Source organism: Stomoxys calcitrans, chromosome 2 (assembly GCF_963082655.1).
Source record: "Stomoxys calcitrans chromosome 2, idStoCalc2.1, whole genome shotgun sequence".
Classification (NCBI taxonomy): Eukaryota; Metazoa; Arthropoda; class Insecta; order Diptera; family Muscidae; genus Stomoxys; species Stomoxys calcitrans.
In genome coordinates this window covers 226,327,082-226,342,260 of record NC_081553.1, presented here as the reverse complement: position 1 = coordinate 226,342,260, position 15,179 = coordinate 226,327,082, and the positions used below count along the sequence as shown (strand labels likewise).

General features: G+C 38.1%; 2 protein-coding genes across 4 annotated transcripts in view; both read left to right on the top strand.

Annotated features, from left to right (window-relative positions):
- The window catches only part of LOC131995026 (uncharacterized), a 162,173-nt gene that overhangs the window by 104,533 nt on the left and 42,461 nt on the right, over positions 1 to 15,179 (top strand). The window contains exons 3-4 of one of the 3 annotated variants that reach the window (XR_009397074.1): positions 10,313 to 10,588; positions 10,722 to 10,980. The exons of the other annotated variants lie outside the window; for them this stretch is intronic. The gene's annotated coding sequence lies outside the window, so the exon portion shown is untranslated. Of the gene's footprint in view, positions 1 to 10,312; positions 10,589 to 10,721; positions 10,981 to 15,179 lie in introns of those variants that run through there. 3 annotated transcript variants of the gene reach the window in all.
- LOC106083573 (enhancer of split M2 protein) lies at positions 5,046 to 5,921 on the top strand. Its single transcript, XM_013246692.2, has one exon. It carries the CDS (start codon positions 5,152 to 5,154, stop codon positions 5,818 to 5,820), a length of 669 nt encoding a protein of 222 aa, XP_013102146.2. The 5' UTR covers positions 5,046 to 5,151; the 3' UTR covers positions 5,821 to 5,921.

Sequence of the window (15,179 nt, the reverse complement as noted above, 5' to 3'; positions counted from 1 at the left end):
GACTTCTTGAGCTCCTAGAGGCCTCAATTTTCACCTGATTTGGTTGAAATTTGACACAAAGACTTCTGCTATGACTTACAGGTTCCGGGCCAATTATGATCCGAATCGGTTTATATACAGATATAGGCGCCTAAAATACCGAATCCCCGATATGACTTCTTGAGACCACAGCTGCCGCAACCAATTCCCCATTTGATTTTTGTAAAATGATGCAAATACGAATTGAGTTAATAAAGGCAAATTTTTAAGAGAATCCTTGGTGTTGGATAGCCAAGATTCGTCGCTGTCGAATTTAAGACGTTTTCCCATGTTTTTTTTTTGCCAAACCCACAGTGCGAACTTTGATTGCCGCCGTGTGACTACTGTTCGATGCATGCATAGTAATTTTAATTTCGTTTTTTTTTTTGTATATAAGAATATGTGTAGGACATCACCATCAACCTTTTTTTTGGGTATGGGATGGGATGTTTAACGCCGTGTTTTGTTTTCGTTCAAATCAAAACAAAAATGATGGTAAAATGTATTACGTTTTTATTTTATAGCCCGTACTTGGTTGTGTAGGGAGAAAACAAGTATTACCCGGTTAACGACAATGGTGTTTGATGGTACTGGTGCTGGTGCTATGAACTTTATCGGTGTATTAGTATTCCGCGAACAAATTATGTCCGCTAGTCCTGCCTTTGCACGACCATGACTGTGATTATTTTTTACGACTTTAAAATCAGTTCCCACAGTTATAAACTTCCTTTTTGTGGCATTTCTTCTTAAGGAACCCTAAACCGAAAACAACAACAAAAAAAACACTCCCCTACTACTTCAACGCATTGCATTGGACAAAACGGAAAAAGTCTCCTCGCAATAAGGATATGTCATAAAAGAGTGTTTGCACTTGCCTGTGTATGAGTGTGCAAGTGTGTTGAGCACCCACCTGTTTGTTCTTTACTCTAAGGGGAATGTGCTGCTCAAATTACAGTTTGAGTTTGTTCACTTGCTGCTCAGCACTTGTTTGTTAGTTCCTTAACAGTTATTGTTGTTGTTGTTGTTAAACCTTCTGATTAGTTAAGGATAGGCAGAAAGAATCTTTGCACAGAAGATATCCTGATACAGCTTCCTCTTTATTTGTTGCCTTTTTATCGAGCTGGGAAAGTTTATTTTTTCGCCGGCACTGAAGAGCTTGGTCATCATTCAATTATTTCCTCATTATTGTGTGCGTTTATGAGAGGCTATGCCAAATTTCATCATCATTTGGGATAAAGGGTAATTCGTGTTCGTACATCCTTTGTTAGGCATGGCTTGGTCCAGAGATGTGTTTTGGTTTTTTGGTGTTTTTGCCAGCAGCCATAGACGGGATACGATACATTTCCTGCAGTTATTGAAACGTTTGCATGTGACGTCAGTACTCTTCATTAACCAGCAGCGGGGAAAGCAAGATTCCAAAGAGGGGGATTTCATTGCTATGAAAGGTAAGGTTAGCTACAGTAATGGTAGTAGACCATTAATGAGTCATTTAGACAAGTTGATGTTCATTGTGATATCACAATAGCGTCAGTCCAAAGCTTCTGATGGGAATCCAAGCTACCACCGCCTTACTGATAAAACGAGCTCGCTACCAACTCAACTACCGGGGCGCTTAGTGTTGTGTTAGGTTAAGGTTGAATGGGTGACCCAGCGTGGATCTCTGAGGCCAGTTTGTCCCATTGCGATACCATAACAAGAAAATAAGTGGAAGTGGCAAACTAAAAGGTTGTGAGTCTCTAGAATAGACCTAGAGATGAGTAAAGGAGATGAAAGATGAGAGTAGAGAGCAAACTCCTGACCAATATGGGCCATATGTTTATGTATTGGGTTGTCCAAAAAGTAATTGCGGATTTTTTAAAAGAATGTATTGAAATCCATTTTTAATAAAACTTAGAATGAACTTTAATCAAATATACTTTTTTTACATTTTTTTTTTTCTAAAGCAAGCTAAAAGTAACAGCTGATAACTGACAGAAGAAAGAATGCAATTACAGAGTCACAAGCTGTGAAAAAATTTGTCAACGCCGTCTATATGAAAAATCCGCAATTACTTTTTGGGCAACCCAATACATTCCCAATAGGAGTACTGATCTACGTTATTGGATCTCGTTTCTAGCGGTCCAGATGACTCTTTGGCATGTTAAGGGGGTTTCCAGCTCGTGTGTTGTACATTCCGGTAATTCCTTCAATAGCATCACAGGAGAAACTATTTGGAGAAAAGCTCACCATGGACCATAACTTTTAGGTCTAATCTTTAATAACCTCGCAAAGAAAGGTCGAGATCTGAAGTCGGGTTGTGGAGTCTGATCTCGATTCTGACCCCTATGTTGGCGTATTTACCAGAAATCGTTGTTCAGTTCTGAGTCGAAGGAACCTTGTTCACCATGGACCATAACTTTTAGGTCTAATCTTTATCCCAATCGGAGTACTGGTTTAAGTTATTGGATCTCGTTTCTAGTGGTCCAGATTACTCCTTTGACATGTTTAGGGGGACTTTTAGCTCGTGAAAAAAGATTTCTCTCGGTAGTGCATGGTCCGATCAGCTGGCCAATCGATTACAAAACGGTGCGCGCTTCTAGAAAATCTTGTATTTCTGACAAACAACCACAAGTCAGGAATAAGAAGACTGATTTCCGAAGAATACACACCGTGAAAGAATCGATAGAACAGTACATTTTGACATTTCCTTGATCAGTAGGCTGCCAATAATGGTTCTAAGGCCACATTTTGACATTCTATGCTTTCCACTGAGTCTTGGGGTGAACCCCACAGGCTGCCTGTAATGACCCTTCAGGCCATATTTAGAAATTGTATGCTTTCCACTGAGTCCTGCTCTTTTCTCCAAACTAAGCAATGTAATTTAATACCGGTCAGCCAAAAGCTTTTTAGGTGGTTAACTGGGCATCTTTGTCGACTACCCTTGTGTTGACGACTTCAGAACCTTGTTGGCAGTTCTTTCTATATCACAAATTGCTGTATATATGGCCAGACAAAAGAACGAGACTGTAGAGGTCACCCCTAAGATTTTCGGTTGAATAACAGTCGCAATACATCACCCATCGAATTTGACATTTAGCCCCTTGGAGACATTATTTCATCCAGCTAGTGAACAGTGTGGCCGAAGACGTTCAGTTTCGTCCATGCCAGGGAGATGACTATTTATCCCTCCCCAAAATTGAACATTCGTGATTATCTTCACACCAACAGAAGGTGGTGAAAGTTCAGAGAGGTAGGGGTTAGAAAACATTGAGTTGGGATTCCAACCTGGAGCACCCTTTTTTTGGTTTTGGGTTTTTAAACGTCACAAAAGGCTTTCGATCAATCATGACGTTCGTCCTAGAAATTGAACTCGATGACGTTATTAGAGAGGGTTCCAGACCATTTCTGATTTGTGTGGGGTCGCCGGTTTGTGGTGTTGTTGTGCTGTTGCTCATGATCTGCTATAGGTAGGGATGACCTCAAGCTTTGTTTGCGACCGGGGATAGCAGAGTGATTGGCCTATATGACTTCCTTCGTCTGCAGACGAAGGGCCTATAGCCACCGTAGGCCATCGTAGAGGCCACCGTAGCGTAGAGGTTAGCATGTCCGCCTTTACGCTGAACCCCTGGGTTCGAATCCTCACTGAAACATCAGAAAAAATTTAAGGTGTGGTTTTCCCCTCCTAATGCAGGCAACATTTGTGTGGTACTATGCCTTGTAAAACTTCTCTCCAAAGAGATGTCGCATTGCGGCACGCCGTTCGGGCTCGGCTATAAAAGGAGGCCCCTTATCATTGAGCTTAAACTTGAATCGGACTGCACTCATTTTTATGTGAGATGTTTGCCCCTGTTCCATGGGCAAAATTTGCATATACATTGAGAACTTGAAAATTTCCACTGGAATTTTTTTTTTTTTTTTGCAAGCATCGATCAGCTGTTTTATGATCAACAGCTGTTTAATCCAAACTATAAGCAAAACAGACTAAAGACTTTTCTTACTCTCCTGCAAATTTTGTACTGGAACTGTACGCGAACAGACTAAAGACTGTTCTTACTCTCCTGCAAATTTTTACTGGAACTGTACGCGAACATACCTTATATTAGAGACTACTTTCTCTGTCTCTCAATCTCTTTCTTGGCCACAAATTTCCCCCTAGGCTATTTCTTTGCCAACGACGCTACTGACTGTTGGTAAACTTATAATTTTAACATTGTCAGAACACGAAGGAAGGTAAGGTAAGAAAAGAAACAAGCTGAAGAAAAAATTAAAACTGTTTCCCACACTTTTTTGGGACTACTCAAGTCACTGCACACAAACACACACACACACACACACATGCACAGAGTTAAGTCCAAAAGGCAGACGTACACCGGCAGACAGTTGTGTGGGGAAGTATGAAAGAGAGTTTGTTGCATGGGATCTTTTTTTCTTAGGCTTTTGCTTTGCTTTGTTGGTTGTTTGTTAATCTGCTTGTGAACGATGACAGCCATCGATGTGTGCTACCTGCATTCTGTTGCTGGCTGGCATGGCTGCGCAATGTGCCGCCGCTGCTGCTGCTGCTGTTGTTGTTGCCCTTACAGGTTATTTGAGGCGATTGGGCCCGACTCTTGGTTGGTAGCCATAACTATAGAGTCATGCCAAGGCATGGCTTAAGCGCAAAAGCATGGGAAATGTACACAACGTCATCATGATCATCATCCTCAAGTAGTGATTCCTGTTAGAATGTGCATGTTGTGCTGGCTGGCGATGGGAAGTGCAGTTTCTTTCTCACGGATGGTCACCACCATCGTCATCATCATCATCATCACTCTTGAGTACATGTCCGCCTGTTGTTGCAAGAAGGGTGAGTGCCGGTGTGTGTGTGTGTGTGTATGTTGGTGTGCATGGAGAGCTAAGACGATCTTGGCGTTGTTGGTATTTTTGATCGACACAGGTCGTTCATATAAAATTAAGTGTGCTCACCAAAGCAGCATCAGTTCATTGTAAACTTTCACAGCGTCAACATCGCTTCCCAAGGAATATAACACACCACATTTATTTTGTTTTTTTTTGTAAACATAACCAGCATCACCGAGAGATAAAAGAACAGCAGCATTAGAAAGTTGGAGTAGCAAAAAGACGTAGAAATATTACCTCCAAAATCATACATCCATCATGTTTACCGATACGAAAAATTTGGCAAATCTTTGCGTCAACAATACAAATGCCTCAATGAAGTTGACAAATCTGCAACAGCAACAACAACAGCAGCTACAACAGAGTGATAAATTCAAACTGAGGAAAGTCTGGAAACCCATCTTGCGCCTCATGTCAATTAAATCTGCCACAGCAGGAAAAAATAATCGTTCAATACCAAATAATGTTAACCTCAATAACGCCCACATCACCCACAATACACCCAAGGATCTACTCTTCAGCTCTGCAGAAGTACACAGTGACTTAGAAGAGCAATTTGCACAACTAACGGTAAAGCTGCCAGAAGTGTGTCAAACTGAAGAAGATATGGAAACAAAAAATGAAATGTCCAGCAGCTCCAAAGAACCCCTAGAGTTTATCAGCCGCGTCAGTGTGGATAAAACCCCCCTCAATACCTGCAACAATTGTGTTCATGGTCGCAACTGCCAGCATTCTCAATATCATCAACAAACCGCCACCCAAAGTTCTTCCCCCCTGCTGCTGCACGAAGGTGATTTGAATTTCATCAATGCCGAAGATGGCTATTTTGTTTGGTCCGATACCTTTGCGGAAATGGACGAGCAATTGCTGCGCCAATGGTATTGGCAAAACTCCTGGCAGTTTGCTGAAAATGCAACCATGTGTTAACTTTGACAGAGTTGAATTTTCTCGTTTGGAAAATACAAGCTTGTGTTGAAATCTTAATTAGTGTTGCCAAAACAAAACATAGTTTATTGGATAGTAGTAGTGGTAGTTAGTTATCAATTATCATTGAATTTGTAAGCCCTTAAGGATCTCAAGCTGTTATATAATTGAATTTTTATTTTTTACTATATTAGTAAATTTTGTAAAGTTATTTAAATTATAAATTTTTTTAGCTTAGAATTTGTTATATTTTTTATGCAATATTTCATATTTGTGATAATGTTATATATATAATGGAGAGTGAGAATATTTGTAACAAAAAAACAAAACAAAACAACCACCAACACATGTAAACACAAACATAATCAATAGCCCAGTGCGTAGAAAAGACATTGATTTAAAAGAAAAGAAAGAAAACAGAAAACCAATACAGGAAGATAAACAAAAGAAATACAAAATATTTTGTTAAACATTAAATAATGGCATGATTTTATTGGGTTGGGGGGGGCTTTTATAGGCTATAAAGAGAGTCACTCCCTGCAGCATAAGCTTTTTGTATGCAAACCCTTTTTTGAGAGAGAGAGAATTCACTTTCTCCCTAGGTGTTATTTACAGATCGGAGAGAGATCACCGTTATCATCTCGGTAGCCAAGTTGTTGTTGTGGTCGGCTATGTGCGAGGTTAGTGTATTACATTTTCTACTGAGATTTTGTACTGTAGCAATATAATTTAACGGTTGCTACAGTACAAATGCTTTGTCACAATGTTTCGGACTTGCATCTCATCTCAAATTTTGCTGAGAATATAAAATGACATTCCTCTGTAAGATTTGCTACAAGGTTTCACTATGGGGTTTTATGGTTTGAATCTGGCAACTCTTTTTTTGAGAGAGATTCTTGAGATCTTAATTGGCATTAAATAGCTCATGTCTATATACATATGTATATAAAAGAGATGCGTGACTGACTGATTGCTGATTAATTGACTGACTGACTGATCATCGCCCAGCCTAAAAGGCTAAAGCTGGAATCATGAAATTTTACACGAATGTTGGTCTTGGGTCATAAGTCTGGATAGGGTGATATTCGTACGTTTAGGTACTAAAAAGTACCAAAAGGTACGAAATGGTACATATTTGCCCAGAGCGAAAGGAAAGGGCTAGAATTATGTTCTTGGGCTCAAATTAAAGATCGTCCCGAAAAAATAAGAATTGGTGAAATTTTTTTTGTAAAATCGTACCGGAAGTGCGTGATATAGTACGTTTAGTACCGCAATTGGTGCTATTTGGTACTTTTTTTGTTATATGAACTAGAGCTCTGAATTTTGAAACTTAGGCATGGCAACCTTAATGGCTTGACTATAAGAGTTTTGGGAAATTTGTTCATTTAGGTACTAAAAATGGTACCAAAAAGGAACGAAATTGATGAATTTTGTACAGGGCAGATGAATAGAGGTTGAATTTAGATATTTGACTTAAAGGACATATGGTGGCAAAGGATGAAAGCGAAAAGAAAAAAGCATTGGTAAAGGAGGAAAACGTACGTTTAGTACCGCAATTGGTACCATTTGGTACTTTCTTTGCAGATGTAGCTAGAGGTCTGAAATTTGGCATGTAGACAAAATAAATTGCAAATTTTGCCCACGAACATTCCACTAAGGAACAGGGGCAAACTTCTCACATATCAATGAGTGCAATCCGTTTCAAGTTTAAGCTCACTGATAAGGGGCCTGCTTTTTATAGCCGAGTCCGAACGGCGTGCCGCAGTGTGACACCTCTTTGGAGAGAAGTTTTACATGGCATAGTACCTCACAAATGTTGCCAGCATTAGAAGGGTAAAACCACCGCTGAAAATTTTTTCTGATGGTTTCGCCAGGATTCGAACCCAGGCGTTCAGCGTCATAGGCGGACATGCTAACCTCTGCGTTACGGTGGAAATATACGATGGGTGACTAAATGATATATTCAAATTTCGTACTTTTTAGTATTAAAATTGGTACCGTTTGGTACTTCCTTTACAGACGCAGCTAGAGGTCTGGAATTTGACATGCAGATACAACTAGGAAAAGTGTGATGGGTGACTATGATCTTTTAACAACTCGTAGACTTTAGTACCAATTTCGTACTTTCTGTGCAGATGGAGCTAGATGTCTGAAATTTGGCATGTAGGTAAAACTTTGAAATATATGATGGGCGGAAAAATAATTTTTTCACATTTAAAATACTTTGGTACCAAAATTGGTTCAAAATTTGGCATGTAGGTACCACTAGAAAATAAATAATGGATGACTAAGTGATCTGTTCAAAATTCGTACTTTTTGGTACCATTTTGTACCTTTCATTCAGATTGAATTGGAGGTCTGAAATTTGGCATGTAGGTGCAGCTAAGAAATATATAATGGGTGACTAAATGTTCTATTAAAAATTTGGACATTTTGGTACTTTCTGTTCAGATGGAGCTAGTGGTCTGTAATTTGGCATATGGTACAACTAAGAAATATATGATGGGTGGCTAAATAATATATTCACCATTCGCGCATGTTGGTACCAAAATTTGTATCATTTGGTACTTTCTACAACTAAGAAATATATGATTGAACATTCATACATTTTGGTACCAAAATTGGTACCATTTGGATCTATTCACCATTCGAACAATTTGGTTCAAAAATTGGTACCAACTGGTTCTTTCTTCAACGATGGAACAAGAGGTCTGAAATTTGGCATGTAGGTACCAAAATTGTTACCATTTGGTACTTTTTTCATAGATGGAACTAGAGATCTGAAATTTGCCATGTAGGTGCAACTAAGAAATATGTGATTGGTGACTAAATGATTTATTCACCATTCGCACTTTTTGGTACCATTTGGTGATTTCTTCATTGATGGAGCTAGAGGTCTTAAATTTGACATATAGGTACAACTAAGAAATACGTGATTGGTGGTTTATGATTTGAATGGTTTGAATGATTTATTCACCATTCACACTTATTGGTATCAAAATTTGTACCATTTGGTACTTTATTCAAAGATAGAACAAGAGGGCTGAAATTGGATGGGATGTAGATACCAAATGACATTGGTAACATTTTGTACTTTCTTCATAGATAGAGCTGGGGTCTGAAATTTGGCATGTAGGTACAACTTAGAAATATATGATTAAACATTCATACATTTTGGTACCAAAATTGGTACCATTTCGATCTATTCACCATTCGCACATATTGGTTCTAAAATTGATACCATTTAGGTCTGAAATTGGATGGGATGTAGATACCAAATGACATTGGTAACATTTTGTACTTTCTTCATAGATAGAGCTAGGGGTCTGAAATGTGGCATATAGGTACAACTTAGAAATATATGGTTAAACATTCATATATTTTGGTACCAAAATTGATACCATTTGGATTAATTCACAATTCGCACATTTTGGTTCTAAAATTAGTACCATTTGGTACTTTCTTCAAAGATGGAACTAGAGATCTGAATTTAGGCATGTTGGTACAACTAAGAAATACATGATTGGTGACTAAATGATCTATTAATAAAAATTCATTAATTTTGGTACCATTTGGTACTTTCCTTAAAGATGGAGCTAGAGATTTGAAATTAGGCATGCAGCTACAAATAGGAAAAATAAAATTAAGCAATTTGACAAACATTATGGCAATTTTGACAAAAATACAACATGTGGAAGAAAATGTACTAATTGTGGTGAAAGTGGTACCTCGAAAGTATATATTGGGCGATAAGAAGATATTTTTTATTCATTCATTTAGGTACTCAAACATATAAAATTGTACGTTTTTTACAAAGTGATCTTAAGATCTTAAAATTGAGATACAGCTACACCTTGACCATAAATTTTGAGCCACCAGAAGGTTTGTTTTCAAAATTGTACATTTAGGTATTAAACATACAAAATGGTACTATCTCTATGAATGGAGCCTAAGCGCTCACAATTGGGATACATTTACACCTTGACAGTATATACATGGGGCGAGTTAATGATTTTTCTGATGTATTGTTATTCTTGATCCTACTTAGGAGCATAGTATTAAAGAAAGGAATATTCTACAAGGAGTTACTGAAGAGAAGAAGCTGACAACATAGCATATATCAATAAAATATCTATTGGTTTATAAATCGACATAATTATTTTTTTTTAAAGAAGATAATGTTGTACTTGTTTTTGTTCATGAACTTCATTTTAGACGAATCGTGTTAAAGGAAGAAACATTCTGCATTAAATTTCAGAGGATAATGTTGTGCTTGTTTTTGTCCATGAACTTAATTTTTGACGAATTGTGTCAAAGGAAGAAATATTCTGCATCAAATTTCATTATAAGTCTTGTAATACAGAATGTGGGTAGATATAGTACATCTGAAGAAAATTGGAATATAAATTTGTGCTCCCATGTGGAAATTATTTGTGGTCTCCCTAAGTGGTAATTTTCAAATTGAGATATAATCTCCCACAATACTTCTTTTTAGGAACGTGGTATCAAAGAGAGAAAAATTCTACATCAAATTTCACTATGGGTCATTGAAGAAAAGAAAGCTGGCAACATAACATATATCAACAAAATATTGCCACCAATTTGGAAAAATAAACCCCAGACTATCTAAAAATTTGTTGCTGAAATTTATTCCTTGTTTTCTTGAATAGATGACTAAAAGTACCATGAATCTTAAGTTTAGACGAATGTTGTCAATGAAAGAAATATTCTACATCCAATTTCACTATGAGTCTCAAAATAAACTTTATATGTACATATAAAAGTTTCTACGAAAATTAGTTAATTTTTATATTCTCTTTGGAAATTATGTGTTGCCATACTCATATGTCAATTTGGCATTATTTTCGAATTAAGCCAAAATTTCCTCCCATACTACATTTCAGAAGCCCAGTGTCAATGAAGAAAATAATCTACATGAAATTTCACTATGAGTCACCAAAGAGAAGAATTGTGTCAGCTTAATGTACATCAATAAAATATTACCATCAATATGGTATATATCTAAAAGGAGACAATATTGAAAACTTCCATATGATGATGAAGACTGTTAGCCTGCTACTGATTTACAACGGAAGTATTGCAACTTTTTTCTTTACTTTTTTTTTAAAGTCCATTAAACTTTTTCGTATTAAGTTTCAATATGATCATCAGATCACCAGAGCAAAACAACATTTACTTATTGCCTTACATTGTTGGCGCACATCTGACTTGAGCCAAGCATACGATGATCATGAAATTATGGCCATACTCTGGCGTACACCAGACTCGAGCTTAACTTGTGTTAACAGAAATGCCTGGTGCCTTTGGAAGAAGAAAATTGCTACGGAAAGTAGGCCATTAACTACAATAACTAATGGGATTTTTTTTTTTCATTAAAAGTCTTACAGGCGTTACTAAATAGAAGCATTATAGTAATGACCGCAGCATTCTTATTGAAAGACAAGTAGAAAAACGACAATAAATGTTCCCACGTGCCAGTATACTACAACAAATCCTTGGCAACAGTGCGTGGGAACATTTAGTTTTCCCAATGATATGTTCATATTCATTTCCTTTTGTTAAGGCATTTTCCTTCAACAATATTAGAAGATAACCTTTTTCTAATGCACATGCGCAGCACATCCTTAGAGATGCCAGCATGCACAACTGATCTCAGATTACTGTATGGTGAGTATTTCACAGTTGGTTCCCACGCTTGAAACCTAATTTTTAGGGTAAGACAGATGTAACGAAGGATGGATGTTTTAAAAGGAGAAGTGTTGTTGTTGTTGCTTTTGTTTACTAAAGACCTGTGAGTTCAGTGTGCCAAGTCTAAGGTTGAAGGAGTTTCGTAAAGGACAAAGGAAATCTAAAGAAAAAAGGTGATACATCTTTGGTTGTGTATTTTCTTATTAATTAGAAAATTTAACACCAAATGCTGATTAATTCTACTTTAAAGTTCAAAAGCATAAAATGACCTAATCTCCTAAACTAAGGATTGTAGAGCAAAATTAGATATTTCAAAATTTTGATAGAAGGCGGCAGAAATTTTATTTTTAATTCGAAATTCCGTATCTTCCATCGCAAAAAGGATATTTTGTGCCTATTCTCAAAAATTCAAAATTTTAGTGAACAATGCCAAAAAAAGAAGAGAAGGGCCACATATTCTAAACTAAGACTGTCTGCTCGAAAAACAGGTTAATACGGAGAAGTTTGGATTATAGTGGAAGTCTGAAATCAAACTCTAATGCAAATTTGCCTATGCACACTTCATGGAAGAATAGCGAGGATACATCTCTCATATCAATAAATGCTAGAGCTGGCAAACTATCGATATTCACAACATTCGATATTTCTAATAATAAATATCGATAGTATCGATACTAATGTTAATTCCCTATCTTACATACTTACTTTAATTGGCTAAAACAGAACATTGTTCCACTAGCCCAACGTCGAATAGCGTTCCAAGCGTCTCGATCTTCTGCACTCATTTTATAATCTCTGACACCAAGTTTCGAGGTGTCTCCCACCACTTGATCTTTCCATCGGGCTTTTGGTCTTCCCGGTTTGCGTCTACCACCGTGTTTGCCATCAAAAGATTTGGAGATCTGGAGGTTCTTCCTCAAATTCTGACAACATGACCTAGGCAACGGAGCTGTTGTATTTTGATACGTGTAACTATACTATCGTCGTCATACATTCTTCATTAACGCAAACTGGTCCATATGTTTTACGAAGAATCTTTCTCTCAAATACTCTAAGCACTGCCTCATCTGCTTTCACAAGTAGCCATGCTTCAGAACCATACAACAAAACGGGTAGTGTCAGTTTCTTGTATAGGGTAATCTTCGTCAGTCGAGAGGTGACCTTGTTTCTAAACTGCTCTAAACTTAGTCCAAAGTAGCATCTGTTTGCCAGCATTTTTCTTTGCTTTATCTCAAAACTGGTGCCATTCGTTTCGGTTACGGCAGTGCCGAGGTAGATAAAGTTACTGACTAACTCAAAGTTGTGGTTCTAAACTTTCTCCATATTCTTGATCTGCTCGGTTGTACAAAGTGTTTTGGAAGTTGAATCCATGCAGCTACTGCCAGATACATTTTTACTGACTCTCTTTCGATTCTTTCAAAGACTTCCGTTGACCGACCTATGATATCGATGTCGTCGGCATAGGCGAGTAGCATGTGTTCTCTTGTGATTAGTGTGCCATATCTATTCACATCTGCATCTCGTATAATCTTCTCCAACAGGATATTAAAGAGATGACACGACAGGCTGTCTCCTTGTCTGAAACCTCGTTTGGTATTGAATGGTTCGGAGAGATTCTTTCCTATTCTTACTGAGGAACGCGTATCGGAAAGTGTCATCCTGCAGAGTTTTATTAATTTTGCAGTGATACCAAACTCAGACATGGCTTGTAATACCTTTGAACGTAAAGGAGTATCGAAGGCGGCTTTGTAGTCAACAAAGAGATGGTAGGTGTTGATTTGTCCTTCTCGGGTCTTTTGCAGGATTTGTGCATTTACCATATCTAAAGCCGCATTGATAGGGCCTAATTATCTCATTGACTTTAGGTTTTAACCTTTCTCACAGTACACTCGAGAGTATTTCGTATGCGATGGGAAGGAGACTTCTTATTCCTCTGTAGTTGCCATATTCCGTCTTGTCTCCTTTTTTGAGTATGGGACATAGTATACCGAGGTTCCAATCATCGGGTATGCGTTCTTCTAGCCACATTGCGCAGATAAGCTGATGCATACGCCTTATCAGCGTGTCGCCTCCGGTCTTAAATAGTTGAAGGGGTAACCCGTCGGCTCCTGCTGCCTTGTTGTTCTTTAGTTAGGTCACTGCTACCTGGACCTCATTCCGACTAGGAGGTAAATTGATTGGTTTTGCGGTATCCTTTTCGCCGCCAACGTCGGACACTAGCAGTTGGGTAAAATGTTCTTTCCATATCCTCAGCATGTTATCTGTGTCAGTTACCAGATTTCCTTCTTTGTCTCTGCAGGAGAATGTGCCTGCACCAAAGCCATCGGTTTGATGTTTGATTCTTTGGTAAAATTTTCGGACTTCATTCTGACTCCTGTACATCTCAATTCGCTCACACTCACACTCATTTTTATACCTTCCACCATAGGATGGGGGTATACTAATTTCGTCATTATGTTTGTAACACCTCGAAATATGCGTCGGAGACCCCACAAAGTATATATATTCTTGATCGTCATGTCATTTTAAGTCGATCTAGCCATGTCCGTTCGTCCGTCTTTCTGTCGAAAGCACGCTAACTTTCGAAGGAGTTTGACCTAGCCGCTTGAAATTTTGCACAAATACTTCTTATTAGTGTAGGTCGGTTGGGATTGTAAATGGACCAAATCGGTCCATGTTTTAATATAGCTGCGATATAAACATATCTTGGGTCTTGACTTCTTGAGCCTCTAGAGGGCGCAATTCTCATCCGATTTGACTAAAATTTTGGACGTGGTGTTTGGTATCACAACTGCTCTAAGTATGGTTCAAATCGGTCCATGTTTTGATAAGCTGCCATATAAACTGATCGTGGGTCTTGACTTCTTGAGCCTCTAGAGGGCGTAATTCTCGTCTGATTTGACTGGAATTTTGCATGTAGTGTTTTGGTATCACTTCCATCAACTGTGTTAAGTATTATTCAAATCGGTTCATAATCTGGTATAGCTGTCATATAAACCGATCTTGGATCTTGACTTCTTGAGCCAATAGATCGCGCAATACTCAACCGATTTGGCTGAAAATTTTCATGAGGTGTTTTGTTATGACTTCCCATAACTGTGCTAAGTATGGCGAAAATCGGAACATAACCTTATATAGCTGCCATATAAACCGATCTGGGATCTTGACTTCTTGAGCCTCTAGAGGGCGTAATTCTCGTCTGATTTGACTGGAATTTTGCATGAGGTGTTTTGTTATGACCTCCCATAACTGTGCTAAGTATGGCGCAAATCGGTACATAACCTGATATAGCTGTCATATAAACCGATCTGGGATCTTGACACCTTGAGCCTCTAGAGGGCGCAATTATCATCCGATTTGGCTGAAATTTTGCATGAGGTGTTCTGTTATGACTTCCCATAACTGTGCTAAGTATGGCGAAAATCGGTTTATATCCTGATATAGCTGTCATATAAACCGATCTGGGATCTTGACACCTTGAGCCTCTAAAGGGCGCAATTATCATCCGATTTGGCTGAAATTTTTCATGAGGTGTTTTGTTATGACCTCCCATAACTGTGCTAAGTATGGCGAAAATCGGTACATAACCTTATATAGCTGTCATATAAACCAATCTAGGATCTTGACATCTTGAGCCTCTATAGGGCACAATT

Bases quoted from the DNA above. Each gene is read 5' to 3' on its own strand.
- LOC106083573 (XM_013246692.2), top strand. From the start codon at position 5,152: ATGTTTACCGATACGAAAAATTTGGCAAATCTTTGCGTCAACAATACA.